Source organism: Panulirus ornatus, chromosome 5 (assembly GCF_036320965.1).
Source record: "Panulirus ornatus isolate Po-2019 chromosome 5, ASM3632096v1, whole genome shotgun sequence".
NCBI classification, from domain to species: Eukaryota; Metazoa; Arthropoda; class Malacostraca; order Decapoda; family Palinuridae; genus Panulirus; species Panulirus ornatus.
The window spans coordinates 29,645,581-29,669,483 of record NC_092228.1 but is presented as its reverse complement, the minus strand read 5'-3'; the positions used below and the strand labels follow the sequence as shown (position 1 = coordinate 29,669,483).

Here is a 23,903-nt window from a genome sequence, read left to right as displayed (position 1 = left end):
CATATTTCACTTCATCCAAACTTCAGGACCTTGCATTAAGTTGGAAGTACAATGCATCAGCCATTTATCTGACCTAAGCTAGAGCTTGTCTAAGTAGACAGTCATAATCTTGAACACTCTTTACTTCTCTCATAATTTTAACCATCCTGAAATATATTCAGTTATGGGTCATGACCATCTGGAAACTGACATGAATATAAATCATGAATAACAGCTGAACACCACTAGTTACTCCAACTCATTAAGAGAAGGTACCTCAGATCGTCGGACATGTGTCCCTTTTCCATTTCTACCTGGGTAAGTTTCAGTGCACCACCTCTTGTGCCAACTGAAAATCCATAATTTAGACTACCTTTCTCGCTCTTGATTTTCCAAAAGAAGGAACAAAGAAGGGAGCCAAATGAGGATATTCCCTCAAAGGCTCAGTCCTCTGTTCTTAACGCTACCTCGCTAACACAGGAAGTGGCGAATAGTATGAAGAAGAAGAAGTACACATTTGCATGGTATAAGGAGCTTTTATACTAAAAGTGCCCTATCCCTAAAACTTTCTTTACTTTCTCAATATCTTAATAAATTTTGAAATCCTGATTTCGTTCACGTGCCTTATTCTATTCATTCTCCCCTCTAACAATAATTTTCTCTAATTTTCCTAAATTCATATTTTCTTAGCTTCTTAGTATGCCTTCTAGAGGTTAATCTGCTTTCACACCAAAAATTTGATTAAATTCACCTTCAAATATATTTAGAATCTTCAGATATACAACTGCCTTTCTTCTTCCTTTACCCCTGCAGCATAGACAAGGCAATGCCAGCTATTTCCTTCTAATGCATCTTTTTTTACCTCAAATACATATACTGTCCATTGTTAAACCTTCTCCCACAGATCTATGTTTCCTCAAATGGGGTGAAGAAAGTGGTGACACATTCTTGTTTTTAATTTCAATATAAGCTGCACATGTCTTTTCAACATCTTATCCACATATCTCAAAGTAATTCCAATAATGAACTTAAGAGGTTGTATTATCATCAGTGAAGAGATAAAAGTAAAGTTTTGTCAAGCAATCTCTTAAATGAAAAGGAGCCTCCTTAACAATGCTCACTGTGGCATCCAGTGATAGGGTGACTACTAAGTCTCTTTCTAGAACAGACTTTTGTAATTTACTTCCTTCAGAATCCTAACCTCCTCTCTAAACATCATCTTCGTCAGTTTGGATCTGGATAGGCTGAACTGCATAATCCAAACATCTGACCAAAATTTGAAGCTTCAATATTTTTCTTTATAGTCTATCAATAACATTGGATGTTCCTCTCTTCTTTCATGATTTTAACTCATCCACAAACGTTTTGGTATGATTAAAGTCTATCTGACAAATCAATTGCATATTAAGAAAAATGACACTGGCCCTAACAGACAACACTTGTTACTTCAATGCAGTCAGAAAAAGCACCTCATGATAATTTTCAAACCACTAAAAAAATGAAAACCCAGTTTCTTTACCAGCCTCTTGTGTGGAACAGTCATATGCCTCTGGTAATCCAAGAAACAATCTAGCTACCCATCTCCCTCTTTTCTTATAGGCTAATGGCCATTCTTTTAAACAGTTGATCAAAAATCACCATGCTACCATCTGGCAACAGCTTCCACCCTAGACACCTTCTGCTTCCCACTGTACCTTCCAACCTAACCAAACAGTCCCCAAGAGTTTGGGCTCGCATCATGGATACAAGTCTCTGGTTAAAATGCTGCACTATACCCACTATATCCCCTGGGTGTAGTAGAAGGTGACTAAATGGGGTGGGAGTGGGGGTAAAGGAAGACCTTCACTTATTGTATTTCAATTTCTAAAAGAGGAAACAGAAGGAGTCAAGCAGGAAGTGCTCATCCTCATCCAAGGCTCATATTGGGGTGTCTGAATGGGTGTGAATGTAATCAAGGTGAGAAAAAAGGAGAGATAGGTAATATGTATAAGGAAAGAAACCTAGATATTCTGGCTCTGAGTGAAACGAAGCCCGAGGGTAAAATGAAAGAATGGTTTGGAAATGTCTTGGGAGTAAAGTCAGGTGTTGGTGAGAGAACAATAGCTAAGGATGAAGTGGCACTGCTCCTGAGGCAGGAATTGTGGGAGTGTGTGATAGAGTGTAAGGAAGTAAATTCTAGACTGATGTGGGTAAAACTGAAAGTGGATGGCGAGAGATGGCTGATTATTGGCGCTTATGCGCCTGGTCATGAGAAGAAAGATTATAAGAGGCAAGTGTTTTGGGAGCAACTGATAGAGCGTGTAAGCATGAAACTGGGTATCAGTGATAGGTGATTTGAATGCGAAGGTGAGTAATGTCATAGTTGAGGGTAAAATTGGTGCGCATGGGATATCCAGTGTCATGAATGGAAATGGTAAAGAGCTTGTGGATTTATGCATTGAAAAAAAGACTGGTGATTGGGAATACCTGGTTTAAAAAGATAGATATGCACAAGTATATGTATGAGAGTAGGAGACATGGTCAGCAGATATTATTAGATTATGTATTTATTGATAGGCATGTAAAAGAGAGACTTTTGGATGTTAATGTGCTGGGAGGGGCAGCTGGTGGGATGTCTTATCACTATATTGTGGAGGCAAAGGTGAAGATTTGTAGAGGTTTTCAAAAAAGAGGAAAGAATGCTTGGGGAGGAGAGAATGGTGGTAAAGGCCTTGTAGAAGATGAAATCCAGCAAGGGGGTGGGAGTGGAAGTTATTGCAGCTGAATTTATTAAGAAAGGGGGTGAATGTGTTATTGATTGGTTGATAAGGATATTCCATGTATATATATGGATCATGGTTAAGTGCCTGAGGATTGGTGGAATGCAGGCATAATGCCACTGTACATAGGCAAAGGGGATAAAGAAGAGTGTTCAAAGAGAAATATAAGTTTGTAGAGTGTACCTGGAATTAGAGGGTGTTGATTGAGAGAGTGAAGGCTCTTACACAGCATCAGATTGGGGAGGAGCAGCGTGGTTCCAGAAGTGGTAGAGAATGTGTGGATCAAGTGTTTCTTTTGAAGAATGTGTATGAGAAATACTTAGAAATACAAATGGATTTGTATGGGGCATTTATAGATTTGGAGAAGGCAAATGATAGGGTTGATAGAGATGTTTCGTGGAAGGTCTTAAGAATATATGGTGTGAGGTAAGCTGCTAGAAGTAGAGAGAACATTTTATCAAAGGTGTCAAGCATGTGTACAAGTAGGGAGAGAGGAGAGTGATTGGTTCCCACTGAAGGTCGGTCTGTGGCAGGGGTGTGTGATGTCGCCATGGCTGTTTAATATATTTGTGGATGGGGTGGTTAGGGAGGTAAATGCAAGAGTTTTGAAGAGAGGGGTGGGTAGGTGGTCTGTTGGGGGTGAGAGGACCTGGAAACTGAGTCAGTGGTTGCTCGAAGATGATAGAGCTCTGGTGGCTGTTTCAAGTGAGAAACAGTAGAAGTTGATGATTGACTTTGGAAAAGTGTGTGATGGGGGTAAAGTTGAGAGTAAATGTGAAAAAGAGCAAGGTTATTAGGTTCAGCAGGATTGAGGGACAAGTCAGTTGAGATGTAAGTTTGAATGGAGAAAAATTGGAGGAAGAAAAGGGTTTTAGAAAATCAAGAGTGGACATAGCAGCATATGGAACCATGGAAGTGGAGTCGAGTCATAGGCTCAGGGAGGGAGTGAAGGTTCTGGGAGCGATGAAGAATGTGTGGAAAGAGAAAACATTGTCATGGAGAGCAAAAATGGTAATGATTGAATGAATAAAAGTTCCAACAATGTTATATGGTTGCAAGGCATAGGCTATAGATAGGGTTGTGTAGAGGAGGGTGGATGTGTTGGAAACAAAATGTTTGACGACAACATGTGATGTGAGGTGGTTTGATCAGGTAAGTAATGAAAGGGTAAGAGAGATGTCTGGTAATAAAAAGTGTGGTTGAGAGAGCAGAAGAGGGTGTGTTTGGATGTGGGGAGAATGAGTGCGGAAAGGTTGACAAAGAGGATATATGTGGCAGAGGTAGAGGGAACAAGGAGAAGCGGGAGACCAAATTTGAGGAGGAAGGATGGAGTGAAAAAGATTTTGAGCAATCAAGGCCTGAACATATATAGGAGGGTGAAAGGCATGCACAGAATAGAGTGAACTGGAATGATGTGGTATACCGGGGTCCACATGATGTCAATGGACTGAACTTAGGCATATGAAATGTCGGGTAAACTATGGAAAGGTCTAGGGGCCTGGATGCAGATAAGGAGCTATCATTTTAGTGCATTACAAATGACAGATAGAGCAGATGTGGCCTTTCTTCATGTTTCCTGGCACTACCTCACTAACAATGAGAGTGGCAATGCTGTTTCCTGTGGGAAGGGATGGTGCCAGGAATGAATGAAGGTGAGCAAGTATGAATATGTACATGTTTATATATGTTATTTGTTTCATATTATACTTTGTCACTGTCTCCCGCATCAGCGAGGTAGCGCAAGGAAGCAGATGAAAGAATGGCTCAACCCACCTACATACACACCCACATACGCACATGTACATACCTATACATTTCAACGTATACATACATATACATAAAGAGACATACACATATATACACATGTACATGTACTTGCTGCCCTCATCCACTCCCATCGCCATCCCGCAACACATGAAATGGCACCCCCTCCCCCACACATGTACAAGGTAGCACTAGGAAAAGATACCAAAGGCCACATTCGTTGACACTCAATCTTTGGCTGTCATGTGTAATGCACTGAAACCACAGTTCCCTTTCCACATCTAGGCCCCACAGAACTTTCCATGGTTTACCCCAGAAGCTTCACATGCCCTGGTTCAATCCACTGACAGCACATCGACCCCAGTATACCACATCATTCCAATTCACTCTATTCCTTGCACACCTTTCACCCTCCTGCATGTGCAGGCCCCAATCACTCAAAATCTTTTTCACTTCATCCTTCAACCTTCAATTTGGCTTCCCACTTCTCCTCGTTACCTCCACCTCTGACACATATATCCTCTTGGTCAACCTTTCCTCACTCATTCTCTCCATGAGACCAAACCATTTCAATACACCTTCTGCTCTCTCAACCACACTCTTTTTATTACCATTCATCTCTCTTACCCTTTCATTATTTACTTGATCAAACCACCTCACACCACATATTGTCCTCTAACATCTCACTTCCAACACATCCACCCTCCTCCGCACAACCATATCTACAGCCCAGCCTCGCACCCATACAATACTGCTGGAACTACTATTCCTTCAAACATACCCATTTTGGCTCTCCAAGATAACGTCCTCCCCTTCCACACATTATTCAACGCTCCCACAACCTTCACCCCCTCCCCCACCCTTTGACTCACTTACACCTCCATGGTTCCATCTGCTGGTAAATCCACTCCCAAATATCTAAAACACTTCACTCCCTCCAGTTTTTCTCCATTCAAACTTACCTCCCAATCTACTTGTCCCCCAACCCAACTGAACCTAATAACCTTGCTCTTATTCACATTTACTCTCAGCTTTCTTCTTCCACACACTTCACCAAACTCAGTTACCAGCTTCTGCAGTTTCTCTCACGAATCTGCCAACAGCACTGCATCATCAGTGAACAACTGACTCACTTCCCAAGCCCTCTCATCCACAACAGACTGTATACTTGCCCCTTTCTCCAAAACTTTTGCATTCACCTCCCTAACCACCCCATCCATAAACAAACTAAACAACCATGGAGACATCACGCACCCCTGCCACAAACCGACACTCACTGGGAACCAATCACTTTCCTCTCTTCCTACTCATACACATGCCTCACATTCTAGATAAAAATTTCTCACTACTTCTAGCAACTTGCCTCCAACACCATATACTCTGAATACCCTCCACAGAGCATCTCTATCAACTCTTATCATATATGTATGTGTATATATATGTAAGTGTATGAACATGTATGTATATGTATGTGTTTATGAGTGGATGGGTCCTGTAGCTACCTCACAAATGCGGGAAACAGCAATCAAATATGATGATACACAACAATAATTTACCCAATGACACATATGAAACTCTACAAGGGATTTTTACATGGGATTTTCTCAAGCTAGCCACATCCATCCTCCATTATTTGTGCTTTCCTCCACCTCTTAAAATCCACTAATGAGTGGAGCACTTCATGTATTTCCACAGTGCCAAAGTTAACAAGCTCACAATCTCAATAAGATACGACCTACTGCCATCTCAATCCCCACCATACTCTGAGAAACTTTTGCATCTAATTGGGCTTATCCTCAGCAGTATGGTAATTTGAAGGATTCTTCTACTAACTATTGCCTTGACATCTCCCTAGGTTTTATCTAAAAATACTTTGAGAAATTCAAGATCTATGCAGCTCTCACCTTCACTGAGTACACCAAAGAATTTAACCAATTCGACCATAGTAAACATGATCAACAACAAAAACATCAACCTTGTGCTGTGAAAAAGTCTCATTCCATGGCTAGCTAATTTCCTCAGTGAATGTCATTAGGCTGTACAATTCTAAGGGGCTATATCTGCCTTCTAGACCATCACCTATGGTGTCTAAAGGGCCTGAAGACGAGACTCTTGTGCTTTATTACCCTTATAAATGATGCCCTAAAGGATACAATTACTCTACAGATGTGTCAGTGGCTTTACCATTAGTGTTAGTGCTGATAACAGCTCTCCCTATGGCAGTGGCCACCAGAACACCTGTAACAGCCTCCCAAACTGACCATAAACAAAAACTTTAACATTAACCAAACCAGGACTGCAGTCACCTAAATTAGCCTCACTTCCAACAATGGAGAACTCCCTACTGTCTCAATAAGCCTAAACAGTCATTAAGTTTAAAAGTTCACCAGTCTTCTCAGAGCCACTTTAGATGAAAAGTTAAGCTGGAAGGGACATGTTAGTACCACCAATAAATCCTCCAGCTATTATCTTCACAGACTCTCGACAAATGGACTACTTGCTGCTGAATTTAAGAATGAACAACTTTCATTCTCCCCAAACTTACCTATGTCTCCTCCACCTGTTTTCCTACTTATCTATCATACACCAGGGGGGACTAAAAGAGATACAGAAAAAACATGTAAGATCACCCTAAGACCCTTCTGTGTTACCTGTCATGAAGCACTTAAGACATTGGTCCTCTTAAATCTCTAAAACAATCATCTCAACCATTCAGAAAACTACTGCACCATCTTCCCGATTATCACCTCCTTCCAACCAAGATACCTACTTATTCAGATGCAATTTTGTTTAACATCTTTGTAGAGTCCATCTGAGCTTGCATTATCCCCTACTGAAACAAACCCATCCTAAACAATGAATAATCATTGGACTCCCATCTCAGTGTTTGTGTAAAGATATTCTTTAATAAACTTCCCTGTTTATGGTGAGTGTAGTACGAAGGAGACCAAGGAGATGGAAGGATTAGAGTGAAGGAGGCTTTTGGGGTACTGGGATCCAAACATTCAGGAGGGTGAAAGCCAAAGGGCCAGAAGGGACTAGATCAGTGAGGCACATAAGGGTAATGTGCTGTCAATGAACTGAATCATAACATAGAAGTAGTTAAGGTAAACCAAGAGGCTTTGCTTTGGAATGGTAGGTGGTAACAAAACTTGAGAAGCATTTGTAGTTATGGCCAAATGTGGGATATAAAGCTGCTTGCAGGACATTTCCTTTTCTATAATCTTAAATGCAATTTTGTTATTTGCCAGCAGATTGTCTCTTACAATTCTCCATGTAAAACTCCGGCAACAATTACAGTGTAAGCTCCCAAGTCCTTCTCACAAACAGATTTCAACACCCTGCCACCACCTCTCAATCACCACTCTCCCATACACCTTACCTGGTATACTCAACAGACTTATACCTCTGTGGTTTGAGTATTCACTTTTGTCCCCCTTGCCTTCATACAGGGGCACTATAAATGCACTCTGCCAGTCCTCCGGAACCTTACTTTGGGCGACAGAAATGTCAAATGCAGTACTGTACCATCCACCACTCCTGCTGCTTTCTCACACTTTATTCTATGTGAGGCTTTCACCATCTCCTCCTTACTCATTCCTTTGAACACGACTTCTCTCAAACTGCATGCCAATTCAACCCAAATTACTTCTCAGTGATGCAATACAAATTCTTCCTAAACACAAAATGTTATTACTTTGGTGCAATCAATCAGGAACTGCCTCACTTGTGCATCAGCCACACCAGCAAGCAGATTCTTCTTAAAAATCCTATGACTATGGATGTAAAATCTGAAACAGCTTTGTGTGTGTGAGATGTAACTGAAGTGTCTTAGGAGGATTCTTCACACAAATATGGACTCTGCATAAAGAAAATGTAATTCAAAATACTAACAAATACAAGAATATATCTATTCACATGCATACTGCCCCACTCTTTAACTACACAAAAAGGGTGTTCCATTAAGCACGTGTCACCTCCAGTGCAATACAGATAGTTGCTGACACGACAACAACTATTAATGGATATACAGTTTGGAAAATATCAAAATCTGTATAATATTCAAGCCATGAATCAGGTCAAACCTCTTTATAAGAGCCTAATTCAGGCTAAATCTAAACGAGATTTATGGGTCTTATACTCATCAGCTCTTTAGATGCAGAAAAATAGTAGTTTCATCAGTAAAAAAAATTTTCAAGTTATGACCAAAATGAAGTTGAAAGTTAAATGGAACTTCAGTTGACAGACAAATGGATGGTGAACAGATGATAACAACAGAGCAATACCTAAGTATCTGCTGTGCAATAAAAGTGAAACACAAATATTCCAACTAAATACAAATGCAAATACAAACCTTTCTCTGGAAAGTACCAACGTTGGCATCCTGGCTGTGACAGTCCTCCATTAGCATAAAAGTCGATATGACCAGGAGGAGAATGAGATCCTACTGGGGAAGTTCGAATGTTGACTACAAGATCAGCATCTCCAGCATCAAGAAACTCTGAGTTAGTTCTAGGTGGAAGCCAGGGATATGATGCATCTATACCTATAACAGAAGGCTGTTTGGTCTCCCATTTTCATATAATAATGAGCAATAACAAATAAATACTCATAAAATAAATACATGTACAAGAAAAGCTTTACTGTCCATTATCTACCAGATCTAAACCATGCTAAATACGAGAATGTGCCACTTACAAGAGTGTTTCCCTTGATATTCTACTTGAAAATTTTTTGACACCAAATGAGTCTTCTAAAGTAATGTATCTCTGTAACTACCCGTATCAGTTTCAACAACAGTAAATATGATAAAAACATACTGTAATATGTAAATCAATCATCATGGGACCTGAAACAAGATTGACACTAAGGTTATTTCAATTAGAACCACCCACATATTATTGTGTTTAGCTGCTTCAATTTAGAATTTACATGATTCTTTCAATTAGAAACAACTTTTTCTGACTTTGGGTCTGTAAATACTTTCAACAAGCTTCAAGAGCAGGCTGTAACATACCAAATAAAATTGCATGGACACAACACACCACTGTACAGGAACATACTGAAAAGTTCATATACAACTTTCTGGTTATTTACATGTTAGATAATGAAGCTGTTCTCATTATTCCATTATTTCAATGGCTTGCTCCATAGTTTAGACATTAATTTGTGATGCTAATTCTTGCCATCACAAAACAATAACCATTTTATGCACTATAGCAGTATTAATGCATGTATCCACAAATGTGTCTGCAGCACCAATAACAAGGTTGTCATCTATGTTCTCATATTTGCTACCTAAATTATGCTAGAGATAACTATGGATATCAATGTACCTGAAGTCATTAGGCAAAAACCCAATGAATTTCTAGCATCATGATGACATACAGAGTCTGGTGATTCTGTTAAGTTGCAATTTCCAGGAACATATCCCTAATGCAATGCAGGGACCAGGTGTCCCTATATGGTATTGTGAAAAGAATTTACTGTGCTTGCCACGAACTGTCCTGTGCTGTGAACTATGATAAAGTCCTCCTGTCATGTGTACATGCGTGTACACCCTATACAGTACTGTACATCTAACCTGTGCTGGTTTTGGTCTGTGCTCTACTGTAATGTACTATTGTGAAAATGCCAAATGTTTCAGCTGATCTATCTCGGGGGAGAATTCAAAAGTATGAGCAGACCTAAAGTACCACAAAGACTAACTGTTAACCTCCAGTTCATATTCATACGATGCACTATACAAATCTGAGAAAATGAAGCAGCACTTGAATCATTCACTGTTTTGGCCTCTTCTGGTCTAACATGTAGGTTCACTGATTTGAGTTTACACTTTTTCAACAATAGTACCCTTTCAATACCAGCTTTAACAACCGTATAACATTATAAGGACAGTCATTAAAGCATGCAAGAAGTGTGCAGTTCATCAGTGTCAAGAATATGCTCTCAAGATCTATGGCATGACACTATTCAGTGACAAAATGTAAGAGTTCTTCAAGATCAGCTACAATTATGATATTCAAACTAGAACATGAGTTGTGGCACTAAGGAATAGAATGTTAGTAAATACAAATTACATGGGTGGTCAATGTTTAAGACCATTTAAATGCTCTGTTCATAGTTTTGCTGTTCATCAGCGAGTAATCATACAGTCTCCAAAAAAATACTTTTCTGCCTTCCCATCCATTTCTTAGGGAATGTCACACATTCTAATTCTGTCACTTCTTCTTTGGCCTTGATTACCATCTGCAGACATATGAGCATAGAGTTGGCAAGGTTCCTGTTGTATTCTAGGTCCAAGTTTTGGTTCCAAAGGGTCTTGATGTCCTGAATAGGCAAGACACTGATGAGTGCTGCAGGAAGTAGCTGCTTCTTTGTGCATTTTGAGCGCCCAGTGCACATAAAAATCTCCCATTTACACATAATTTCTTACTTTCTGATTAAAAATTCATGTTTTCTCCTCTTTAGAAAGGTACGAGCCAAACATCTTGAAGCACAGATGAAAGAAATACTGCACCCAGGAGTGAAATTACCAAAATGAAGTGGCAGCCAGAAAGTGTAAAGAAAGAATGTCCTTCCCTCAAGATAGCCTGAGATACACTGAGGCAGGTTTCTGGTGCTCATACCATTAGAAATATTAGCCTCAGCGACCAGGTGTACAATGACTTAACACTAGGGGCATTATATGCTTGTACCCACAATAATCTTGGTCGTGTATTGCCTTTGAAAACACATGAGGGTGCATAATGATTTTTGAGGACACTGTAGATTTTCTTGTCAGTCTGGAGGATTAAATAACCAGTCAGATGGACTGATATAATCAATCTTGTAGAGAATGATTCTTCTATTTCAAATCTTAAAAGTAAAATAAAAACATCTTGTTTTTTAACTTTCTAAAAGGGGAAACAAAAGAAGGAGTCACACAGAGAGTGCTCATCCTCCTCGAAGGCTCAGATTGGGGTGTCTAAATGTGTGTGGATGTAACCAAGATGAGAAAAAAGGAGAGATACGTAGTATGTTTGAGGAAAGGAACCTGGATGTTCTGGCTCTGAGTGAAACGAAGTTCAAGGGTAAAGGGGAAGAGTGGTTTGGGAATGTCTTGGGAGTAAAGTCAGGGGTTAGTGAGAGGACAAGAGCAAGGGAAGGTGTAGCACTACTCCTGAAACAGGAGTTGTGGGAGTATGTGATAGAGTGTAAGAAAGTAAACTCTAGATTGATATGGGTAAAACTGAAAGTTGATGGAGAGAGATGGGTGATTATTGGTGCATATGCACCTGTGCATGAGAAGAAAGATCATGAGAGGCAAGTGTTTTGGGAGCAGCTGAATGCGTGTGTTAGTGGTTTTGATGCACAAGACCGGGTTATAGTGATGGGTGATTTGAATGCAAAGGTGAGTAATGTGGCAGTTGAGGGAATAATTGGTATACATGGGGTGTTAAGTGTTGTACATGGAAATGGTGAAGAGCTTGTAGATTTATGTGCAGAAAAAGGACTGGTGATTGGGAACACCTGGTTTAAAAAGCGAGATATACATAAGTATACGTATGTAAGTAGGAGAGATGGCCAGAGAGCGTTATTGGATTATGTATTAATTGATAGGCATGCGAAAGAGAGACTTTTGGATGTTAATGTGCTGAGAGGTGCAACTGGAGGGAAGTCTGATCATTATCTTGTGGAGGCGAAGGTGAAGATTTGTATGGGTTTTCAGAAAAGAAGCGAGACTGTTGGGATGAAGAGAGTGGTGAGAGTAAGTGAGCTTGGGAAGGAGACTTGTGTGAGGAAGTACCAGGAGAGACTGAGTACAGAATGGAAAAAGGTGAGAACAAAGGAGGTAAGGGGAGTGGGGGAGGAATGGAATGCATTTAGGGAAGCAGTGATGGCTTGCACAATAGATGCTTGTGGCATGAGAAGTGTGGGAGGTGGGTTGATTAGAAAGGGTAGTGAGTGGTGGGATGAAGAAGTAAGATTATTAGTGAAAGAGAAGAGAGAGGCATTTGGATGATTCTTGCAGGGAAAAAATGCAAATGAGTGGGAGATGTACAAAAGAAAGAGGCAGGAGGTCAAGAGAAAGGTGCAAGAGGTGAAAAAGAGGGCAAATGAGAGTTGGGGTGAGAGAGTATCATTAAATTTTAGGGAGAATAAAAAGATGTTTTGGAAGGAGGTAAATAAAGTGCGTAAGACAAGGGAGCAAATGGGAACTTCAGTGAAGGGGGCAAATGGGGAGGTGATAACAAGTAGTGGTGATGTGAGGAGATGAAGTGAGTATTTTGAAGGTTTGTTGAATGTGTTTGATGATAGAGTAGCAGATATAGGGTGTTTTGGTCGAGGTGGTGTGCAAAGTAAGAGGGTTAGGGAAAATGATTTGGTAAACAGAGAAGAGGTAATAAAAGCTTTGCGGAAGATGAAAGCCAGCAAGGCAGCAGGTTTGGATGGTATTGCAGTGGAATTTATTAAAAAAGGGGGTGACTGTATTGTTCACTGGTTGGTAAGGTTATCTAATGTATGTATGATTCATGGTGAGGTGCCTGAGGGTTGGCGGAATGCTTCCATAATGCCATTGTACAAAGGCATAGGGGATAAGAGTGAGTGCTCAAATTAGAGAGGTTTAAGTTTGTTGAGTATTTCTGGTAAATTATATGGGAGGGTATTGATTGAGAGGGTGAAGGCATGTACAGAGCATCAGATTGGGGAAGAGCAGTGTGGTTTCAGAAGTGGTAGAGGATGTGTGGATCAGGTGTTTGCTTTGAAGAATGTATGTGAGAAATACTTAGAAAAGCAAATGGATTTGTATGTAGCATTTATGGATCTGGAGAAGGCATATGATAGAGTTTATAGAGATGCTCTGTGGAAGGTATTAAGAATATATGGTGTGGGAGGCAAGTTGTTAGAAGCAGTGAAAAGTTTTTATCGAGGATGTAAGGCATGTGTATGTGTAGGAAGAGAGGAAAGTGATTGGTTCTCAGTGAATGTAGGTTTGCGGCAGGGGTGTGTGATGTCTCCATGGTTGTTTAATTTGTTTATGGATGGGGCTGTTAGGGAGGTGAATGCAAGAGTTTAGGAAAGAGGGGCAAGTATGCAGTCTGTTGTGGATGAGAGAGCTTGGGAAGTGAGTCAGTTGTTGTTCGCTGATGATACAGCGCTGGTGGCTGATTCATGTGAGAAACTGCAGAAGCTGGTGACTGAGTTTGGTAAAGTGTGAGAAAGAAGAAAGTTAAGAGTAAATGTGAATAAGAGCAAGGTTATTAGGCACAGTAGGGTTGAGGGACAAATCAGTTGGGAGGTACGTTTGAATGGAGAAAAACTGGAGGAAGTAAAGTGTTTTAGATATCTGGGAGTGGATCTGGCAGCGGATGGAACCATGGAAGCGGAAGTGAATCATAGGGTGGGGGAGGGGGCGAAATTTCTGGGAGCATTGATGAATGTTTGGAAGTCAAGAACATTATCTCGAAAAGCAAAAATGGGTATGTTTGAAGGAATAGTGGTTCCAACAATGTTGTATGGCTGCGAGGCGTGGGCTATGGATAGAGTTGTGCGCAGGTGGGTGGATGTGCTGGAAATGAGATGTTTGAGGACAATATGTGGTGTGAGGTGGTTTGATCGAGTAAGTAATGTAAGGGTAAGAGAGATGTGTGGCAATAAAAAGAGTGTGGTTGAGAGAGCAGAAGAGGGTGTTTTGAAATGGTTTGGGCACATGGAGAGAATGAGTGAGGAAAGATTGACAAAGAGGATATATGTGTCAGAGGTGGAGGGAACGAGGAGAAGTGGGAGACCAAATTGGAGGTGGAAAGATGGAGTGAAGAAGATTTTGAGTGATCGGGGCCTGAACATGCAGGTGGGTGAAAGGCGTGCAAGGAATAGAGTGAATTGGAATGATGTGGTATACCGGGGTCGACGAGCTGTCAAGGGATTGAACCAGGGCATGTGAAGCGTCTGGGGTAAACCATGGAAAGTTCTGTGAGGCCTGGATGTGGAAAGGGAGCTGTGGTTTCGGTGCATTATTACATGACAGCTTGAGACTGAGTGTGAACGAATGGGGCCTTTGTTGTCTTTTCCTAGCGCTACCTCGCACACATGAGGGGGGAGGGGGTTGTTATTCCATGTGTGGCGGGGCGGCGATGGGAATAAATAAAGGCAGACAGTATGAATTATGTACATGTGTATATATGTATATGTCTGTGTGTGTATATATATGTGTACATTGAGATGTATAGGTATGTATATTTGCGTGTGTGGACGTGTATGTATATGCATGTGTATGTGGGTGGGTTAGGCCATTCTTTCATCTGTTTCCTTGCGCTACCTCGCTAACGCAGGAGACAGCGACAAAGCAAAATAAATAAATAAAAACATCTTGTTTCAAGTGCTATAAAATCTTGTGTGCCAGCAAATATATGTTTCTGCAAAATGTGGTCAGCATTCCTCTCCCCCTTGCAGATTTATGTGTGATACAAGGTGAGTTAGGCAGAACTTTAGGCTCATTCCCTCAAAAAGCAATTACCATGCCTTCGGAAAATTATAAAATATCTCACTTTACCTGAACCAAATTATATCAGAGTAGTTTTAACCTATGCAGGAAAAAGCCAATAAAACTTAAGGGTCCCCAGGATCAAGGTTTGTCAAAATAATATTTTAGTCATATCAGTTAATACACTAATAGTCATTTCTCATAATGAACACATATCCTCTCTTCATTTGGAGCTATCCAATAACTAACGATGGGGAAACAGAAAACTGGTAAAATTCATGTGCTAAAATGCAATGTCTACCCTTATCTCTTTCTAAATATCACTTGGTTACCTCTATTCAGTGCCAAAACACTACCATTCATCCCTGCAGTAACATAATGTGCTCAACTTAACCATATCCCCCTCTCTATTCTGCAAACCCCACATGATAAATATTGCAAAATCTGCTTTCCAAAAGCTGAGGCACTGTATAGGTACCCATGTGCTGAGCAACTAAATCATGGAAACAGGATTCTTTTATACCCATGTATTTGAGGTGGTTTTTTTCCTCCAACTCTATGTCAGCCAAAATGGAATCAGAAGCCTTCAGTTTCATGAATTCTCCAGGTATCATCTCTCTCCAACCATCCCTCTCTGTCTGCCATAATGTTGTGGCCTTCTCCCTGTCTTACAGGAATTATTTGGGCCACTGCTCTCATGAGCTGTTGCTTGTGTTCTTACCACCAAGACTCTGACCCATAACTTGCACTTACTATAGTTTCTGTGTGAAGATAAGTCACACAATGAGTGACTATTTTGATCCCTTCATCTCTCAAACAGCAAAACTGTGGAACTTACATCCTTCATTCATCTTCCCCTCTTCCTATAATCCTTCTCCTTGTAAGAGTCAGGTCTACAAACACATGAGGAGCTCTAACCAATTTCTTCACTCTTTTTCTTACCCTATTTTCCTTTTGCTTGAAACTGTTGTGATTAGGGCATGTTTTACTCATGCCCTGTTGGTCACTATGGGAAAAAAATTGATGTACAGCAAAGAAAAGTTGGAGGTGAGGGAAGGTGCTGATAAAATATGGATTGTACTTTCACTGGATTTTGTGGAGATGAGATTAGAGGGACTGGAACCCCCCCACTATAATCACAAAAAAATGTGAGAAAGATATTGCATATGAGAAGGGACACAGATTTGTAAGGACATAAAATTAATACATTCAAAATGTTCCCTATGATCTGTACAGTTATTTAGTACAAATTCCTAAAAAATTATATCTACAGACTTACCAGTGATTCTTCCAAGAGTTCCTGTTTGAATCCTCTCACCAACGAGCCCACTAATTCTCCCACCCAAGCTGAACCCTATCACATGGACATTGGCCAATCTGAAAACAGTGGATGGATGTAAATTTAAGCAAGTAATATGCTGATTAGAAAATGCAAATGTAATAGTATCATCTTCACTATATCTAAATCTTATCCCAACGGATAGGGAGGAGAGAATACTAACCACATATTTCCTGTGTTGTAAAAGACAACAGCAAATGGGGGGGGCTGAAAATCCTTCCTTCTTGTATCAATACTTTCCAAATGAAGAAACAATAGAATGAGCTAACTGAGAATTTTTCTTTAAGAGCTCAATCATCTGCTCCAAACGCTACCTCATTACAGCAGGACAAAACAAACAGGTTTTCATGCAACAGGTTGCACCTCTTTAATCCGGCGATCTGTGGTCCAACAACTCCAATGGTCCGGCGCATTTTGAATCTACCGTCATAAGTTTGTCGATTTGCCACCAGGGCAGTGCTGTTAGCAGTGCTAAGGTGCCAAAATCTGTTTACACTACAGGCAAGATAATCAACAGTCCTCTTATTTTATCATTACTATCATTATACTTTGATGCTGTCTCCTGTGTTAGTGAGGTAGTGCACGGAAACAGACAAAAGAATGGCCCAACCCACCTACATATACATGTATATACATAAACGCCCACACACACACATATAAATACTTATACATTTCAATGTATACATACATATATACATACACAGACGTATATACACATGAACATATTCATATATGCTGCCTTCATCCATTCCTGCCACACATGAAATAACACCCCCCTCCCCCCCCACGTGCACACAAGGTAGCGCTAGGAAAAGACAACAAAGGCCACATTTGTTCACACTGTCTCTAGCTGTCATGTGTAATGCACCAAAACCACAGCTCCCTTTCCACATCCAGGCCCTACAAAACTTTCCATGGTTTACCCCAGATGCTTCACATGCCCTGGTTCAATCCATTTACAGCACGTTGACCCCGGTATACCACATCATTCCAATTCACTCTATTCCTTGCACGCCTTTCACCCAATCACTCAAAATCATTTTCACTCCATCCTTCCACCAACAGTTTGGCCTCCCACTTCTCCTCGTTCCCTCCACCTCTGACACACAATATCCTCTGTCAATCTTCCCTCACTCATTCTCTCCATAAGACCAAACCATTTCAATACACCCTCTCCTGCTCTCTCAACCACACTTTTTATTGCCACACATCTCTCTTACCCTTTCATTACTTACTCGATCAAACCAACTCACACCACATATTGTCGTCAAACATCTCATTTCTAACACATCCACCCTCCTCCACACAACCCTATCTATCACCCATGCCTCACAACCATATAACATAGTTGGAACCACTATTCCTTCAAACATGCCCATTTTTGCTCTCCGAGATAACGTTCTTGCCTTCAACACATTCTTCAACGCTCCCAGAACCTTTGCCCCCTCCCCCCACCCTGTGACTCACTTCTGCTTTCATGGTTCCATCCGCTGCCAAATCCACCCCCAGATATCTAAAACACTTCACTTCCTCCAGTTTTTCTCCAATTAAACTTACCTCCCAATTAATTTCTCATACTCAGTTTTTTGCTGAAAATGAAAGCCAGAAAAGTTTAAAGTTTCGGAAAACTTTGAAAGGTGTCAGCAGTACAGTTCAGTTTTTCATAAAGAACTAAAGCAAGACTATGATTGTGAATATTTGCAAAGATGGTTACACAAGTTCAAGCAGAGACATGAAATTTCAGTACACAGTGTGTGCAGCGAAAAGTGTAGTGCTAACACGGAAGCTTGTTGTGTAAGGTCACATTAAAAGAATCTATGAAAACTCCAATTCTCTATCAAACAACCAACATGTGCAGAGTGAGAGTGTACAAGCCGGCAGCCTGGCTGGGACTGACACAATACAGGCCGGCTGCCTTGATGATAACATTGAAACAACAATAGTAACAACAGTCAACCAAAGCCAACTATCAACCTACAGTCATTCATTATGTTAAATACTTGTCACAAAGCTGCGACAAAGTTTGTGGATGAATTTGCACAGTTAGTGGTAGCAGAAAATGTAACCCCAGAACAAGTGTATAATGCTGATGAATCTGCCCTATATTAGCATCGTATGGCATGAAAAACCCTTGCCTAAGATACTGTGGGGTCTCCATCTGGAGGTACATCTGATGTAATCTGATGTAACAATAAAAACCTTGTTTGGAAGCATTATTTTTTGCATTATTTCCTGTTTTAAGCTTTGTTCTACCTTTGATAACACAGCAATATGTATGCAGAATGAGCTAGCAAGACTGGAGGTCAGGCATATATTTACATAAGGGGTTCCCTTATGGGTCAATTTCTGTTTTCAGCATTTTCTGTGGTCCACAATGGCCAGGTCCCAATGTTACCGAATTAAAGAGGTTCAACCTGTACTTCCCTCCCCATGATCTCTCCTCCTCACCTAAAGTGGGTTTAGTTATTTCAACATTCCATGAAATCATCTTTACCCCTTTTACCGTTATATAAAGAACAATCACTACCTTCAACTAATCATTATGCACATAATTTTTCCATGTTGCTATATGTGATTTCAACATGCATTCAGCTCCTGTTTCCCCTTAATTCATCTTATTCATGACCTCACCCACATTCAATGTTTTTCACATTTTCTGTTGTTCTTCTCACCTTCTTTGCAATTCCTTTCTCTTCAGCAAAGTTGTACCTCAGTCCTCTAACTTTCAATCCTGTTAAGAGAATACCCACATTTCTTTTGTCATAATCCTCATCAGTTTTTCATATTACTTTTTCCACCAGCGACAAACTTCACCCTTTCTTACACGGAATCTATTTTTATCTAAAACAAACTCATCTTTAAGAAAGAATTCCTCTGTACCTAACTCCCTACTTCTTTCTAAAATAGGAAAGGTCACGGCAAGAGAGTCTCCAAAACTGATGAACTCCAGTGCTGCTTCTTAGCCTTTTGTGCCTCACCCTAACAGGCCACGGGCAAAGTGCAACTCTACGGAAGTGTTTCCAGAGGCTTATAACTACTGTTCATACTGACCTAATGTGTCTACCTTTTTTCCATAAACTCATTTGTTTTCTTTGAATTCATGTGCATTCTTTTCACATTGTTTTCCTTTCTTTTTCATATTAGTTCACCAGTTCCTGCACAGCAAGAGTGTCAGGAACAGGCAAAGAACACCTTCATTTGTTCACATACACTCCCTAGCTGTCATGTATAATGCATCAAAACAAGAGCCCCTATCTACAGTCAAGTCCAACAGACTTTTCTATGGCTTTCCCTCACCACTTCATATGCCCTGGTTCAGTCCAGTGACACCACATCACACCCTGCATAACACATTTCACCAGTTCATTCTATCACATGCATGCTGCTTAACTTTCTGCATGTTCAAGGCCCCAATAACTCAAAGTCTCCTCGCTCTTTGGCTTCCAGTCATCACAAGTTAAGCCTGTTTTCAAATTTTCTTTGTCTCATCAACAAACTTCCATGCATCTTTAAGATGTACCTCTCTCAAAAACTTATCATTAGTCCCAAACACCTCTATAGCATCTTCTATTAATGCAGTCTTCAAGTGCCTCCTTATAAACTTAAACTTACTTTTACCATTTATCAATCACTTTGAGCTTCTTATCTAACTTCTCCAGAAAATGTTATCAAAGTATGAGATGAATGGATGGGTAAACAAATGGCAAGGTAGATTCTCTCACGTATACTAGTGTCCTATTGACCTAAATCTTACTTTTTCCATCAATAAAATGGTAAAACACTGTGTTACTAATGCACCTTTCTTTTACCAAAAATATGTGGACTAATTTCAATATCACTGACAAGATTAAACAGCATTACTGGTAAGTATTCAACAGAATATGCAATGACAAGTGAATTCTTTTTATATCAGATCACCATTTCCTGCAATAATGAGTTAGACTGAAAAAACAGACTTTCACATATAAACATAAGTGCTTTTTACTATTTCACTTGAACACTTTTCCATCCTTCCAAACACACTTAACAGGTGCACAACACAGCAGTTTAACCTTCATTCTTTTCCATCTTACAGACAATTCCAGCTACACCCCTAGCTTTACCATTCATCTATCAGTCTATCTACATCTCTGACACCTGTTGGCCACAACAATAACAGCTCCAAGACTAATGAACTAGAGTGGTGCTTCTTAGCCTTTAGTGCCTCACCCTTATCAGGCCACTGGCAGAGGGCAACTCTAGCACAGTGTTTTCAGAGGCTCCTGCCTAATGTTCTTACTAACTACCTTTACTTAATGTGTCAATCTAATGTAATACCTACTTCTTCTACCTAATGCTGCCACTAAATGTTCCTACTTACTAATACTACCTAACGTTTCTACTTAATGCTCCAGCCTAAATATTCCTACCCACTACTTCTATTTATGGCTCCTACCATTTTGCCAAAGGCAGGGCTAGCACGTACTGCTCACCACAGGAAAATCTAGAGTTATGAAAAATGAGCTGTGTGAGTTAGGTGTTGTCAAGTGTTATGTGTGATAAGGAGAGATTGTATGTTTGTGGACAGAATGCCAATAGTCCAAAAGCAGGTGAAGCAGAAAGAAAATACAGTTACCTGGGTTGGAACACTCTAACTTGGCAACCACTGATGTGTTGGCTCACTATGCACTCACCACTAACTCCTTCCAATACCCAGGCAGGTAGTACTGGTAATATACCTCTCTGGTCGTTAGCTGCCTACCAACTACTTCCTACAGCTTTTCATTTATCAAGAGCTTTATTGCCCTTCTTCCTTCCATCTTTGCCACAGCATCCTATTCAATACATCAAGCCCTCTATACTTACCTTCAATTCTATGCCAGCATACTTCTAGACACGTGTGATACATTCCCACTTACACATACATATTTCATATGACAAGAAATGTTAGGTACTGTACTGTACTTCAAAAACATAAAACAAATACTCACGTTACCAATCCAGAGCCATCCTACGAAAAAAGAAAGCAATATCAAATATCTCAAGCAAATACAATCAAAATCATCTCCTATCCCTGGGAATAGGGAAAAGAGAATACTTCCCACACATACCCAGTGTGTCATAGAAGGTGACTAAAGGGGGCGGAAGCAGGGGCTGAAAACCCTCCCCTCCATGTATTTCAATATCTAAAAGGGGATACAGAAAAGGAGTCAAGCAGGGAGTGCTCATCCTCCTCAAAGGATCAGATTGGGGTGTCTGAGTGTGTGTGGATGCAACCAAAATGAGAAGAAAGGAGAGATAGGTAATATGTTTGAGGAGAGAAACCTATATGTTCTGGCTCTGAGTGAAATGAAGCTCAAGGGTAAAGGGGAAGAATGGTTTGGAAAAGTCTTGGGAGTAAAGTCAGGGGTTGGTGAGAGGACAAGAAAGAAGGAAGGAGTAGCACTACTTCTGAAGTAGGAGTTAAGGGAGTGTGTGATAAGAATGTAAGAAAGTAAATTCTAGACTGGTGTGGGTAAAACTGAAAGTGGATGGAGAGAGATGGTTGATTATAGATGCTTATGCACCTGGTCATGAGAAGAAAGATCATGAGAGGCAAATGTTTTGGGAGTAGCTGAGTGATTGAGTCAGCAGCTTTGGTGCACAAGACAGGGCATTAGTGATGAGAGATATAAATATGAAGGTGAGTAATGTGGCAGTTGAGGGTAAAACTGGTGTACATGAGGCATTAAGTGTTGTGAATGAAAATGTTGAAGAGCTTGTGGATTTGTGTGCTGAGAAAAGACTGGTGACTGGGAATACCTGGTTTAAAAAGAGAGATATACATAAGAATACATATGTGAGAAGGAGAGATGGTCAAAAGGCATAATGGGATTACCTGTTAATTGAGAGGCATGTAAAAGAGAGACTTTTAGATGTTAATTTTCTGAGAGGGGCAGCTGGAGGGACGTCTAATCACTATCTTGTGGAGGCGAAGGTGAAGATTTGTAGAGGTTTTCAAAAAAGAAGAGAGAATATTAGGTAGAAGAGAGTGGTGAGAGTAAATGAGCTTGGAAGGGACACTTGTGTGAGAAAGTACCAGGAGATACTGAGTGTAGAATGGCAAAAGGTGAGAACAAATGATATAAGGGGAGTTGGTGATGAGATGTATTCATGGAAGCAGTGATGGCAAGTGCAAAAGATGCATGTGGCTTGAGAAAGGTGGGAGGTGGGCAGATTAGAAACGGTAGTGAGTGGTGGGATGAAGTAAAGTCGTTAGTGAAAGAGTAAAGAGAGGTGTTTGGACGATACTTGCAAGGAAGGAGTTAGAGGAGTATAAAAGAAAGTGGCAGGAGGTCAAGAGAAAGGTGCAAGGGTTGAAAAAGAGGGCAATTGAGAAATGGGGTGAGAGTATCATTAAACTTTAGGGAGAGTAAAAAGATGTTTTGGAAGGAAGTAAATAACCTGCATAAGACAAGAGAACAAATGGATACATCGGTGAAGGGGGTAAGGGGGGAAGTAATAACAGGCAGTGATGAAGTGAGGAGATGGAGTGAGTATTTTGAAGATCTGTTAAATGAGTTTAATGACAGAGTGGCAGATGTAATGTGTTTTGACCTGGGTGGTGTATGAAGTGAGGGGGTCAGAGAGAATGCTTTGGTTAAGAGAGAAGAGGTAGTGAAAGTTCTGCAGAAGATGAAATCTGGCAAGGTGGGGGTTTGGATGATGCTGCAGGAGACTTTGTTAAGAAACGGGGTGACTATGTTGTTGATTGGTTGGTAAGGATATTCAATGTATGTATGGATCATGATGAAGTGCCTGGGGGTTGGTGGAATGTATGCATAGTGCCACTGTACAAAGGCAAAGGGAATAAAGGTGAGTGTTCAAACTACAGAGGCATAAGTTTGTTGAGTATTCCTGGGAAATTAGATGGGAGGGTATTGATCAAGAGGGTGAACGCATGTATAGAGCATCAGACTGGGGAGGAGCAGTGTGGTTTCAGAAGTGGTAGAGGATATATGTATGAGGTGTTTACTTTGAAGAATGTATGTGAGAAATACTTAGAAAAACAAAGGGATTTGTATGTTGCATAAATGGATCTGGAGAAGGCATATGATAGGGTTGATAGAGGTGTTTTGCGGAAGGTCTTGAAGGTCTTAAGAGTGCATGGTGTGGGAGGTAAGATGCTAGAAGCAGTGAAAAGTTTTTACCAAGGATGTAAAACATGTGTACAAGTAAGAAGAGAGGAGAGTGATTGGTTCCAAGTGAAGGTCAGTGTGCAGCAGGGGTGAGTCATGTCCCCAAGGCTGTTTAATTTGTTTATGAATGGGGTGATTAGGGAGGTAAATGAAAGAGTTTTAGAGAGTATGCAGTGAGTATGCAGTCAGCTGGGGATGAGAGGGCCTGAAGTGAGTTACTTGTTGTTCACCAATGATATAGTTCTGGTTTTGGCTGATTGGAGTGAAAAACTGCAGAAGTTGGTGACAGTTTGGAAAAGTGAGTAAAAGGGGAAAAGCTGAGAGTAAATGTAAATAAGAGCAAGGTTATTAGGTTCAGTAGCATTGAGGGACATGTTAATAGTGATGTAAGTTTGGAGGGAGAAAAATTGGAGGAAGTGAAGTGTTTTAGGTATCTG

At 40.5% G+C, this 23,903-nt stretch overlaps 1 protein-coding gene across 3 annotated transcripts in view; it reads right to left on the bottom strand.

Annotated features, from left to right (window-relative positions):
• The window catches only part of LOC139748651 (lipase member H-like), a 147,065-nt gene that overhangs the window by 12,305 nt on the left and 110,857 nt on the right, over nt 1-23,903 (bottom strand). For all 3 annotated transcript variants that reach the window (XM_071661909.1, XM_071661908.1, XM_071661910.1), the window contains 2 exons: nt 16,250-16,347; nt 8,857-9,048 (listed from right to left, as the gene is read on the bottom strand). In XM_071661909.1, the coding sequence (XP_071518010.1) occupies nt 8,857-9,048; nt 16,250-16,347 (290 nt within the window). The remainder of the gene's footprint in view (nt 1-8,856; nt 9,049-16,249; nt 16,348-23,903) is intronic.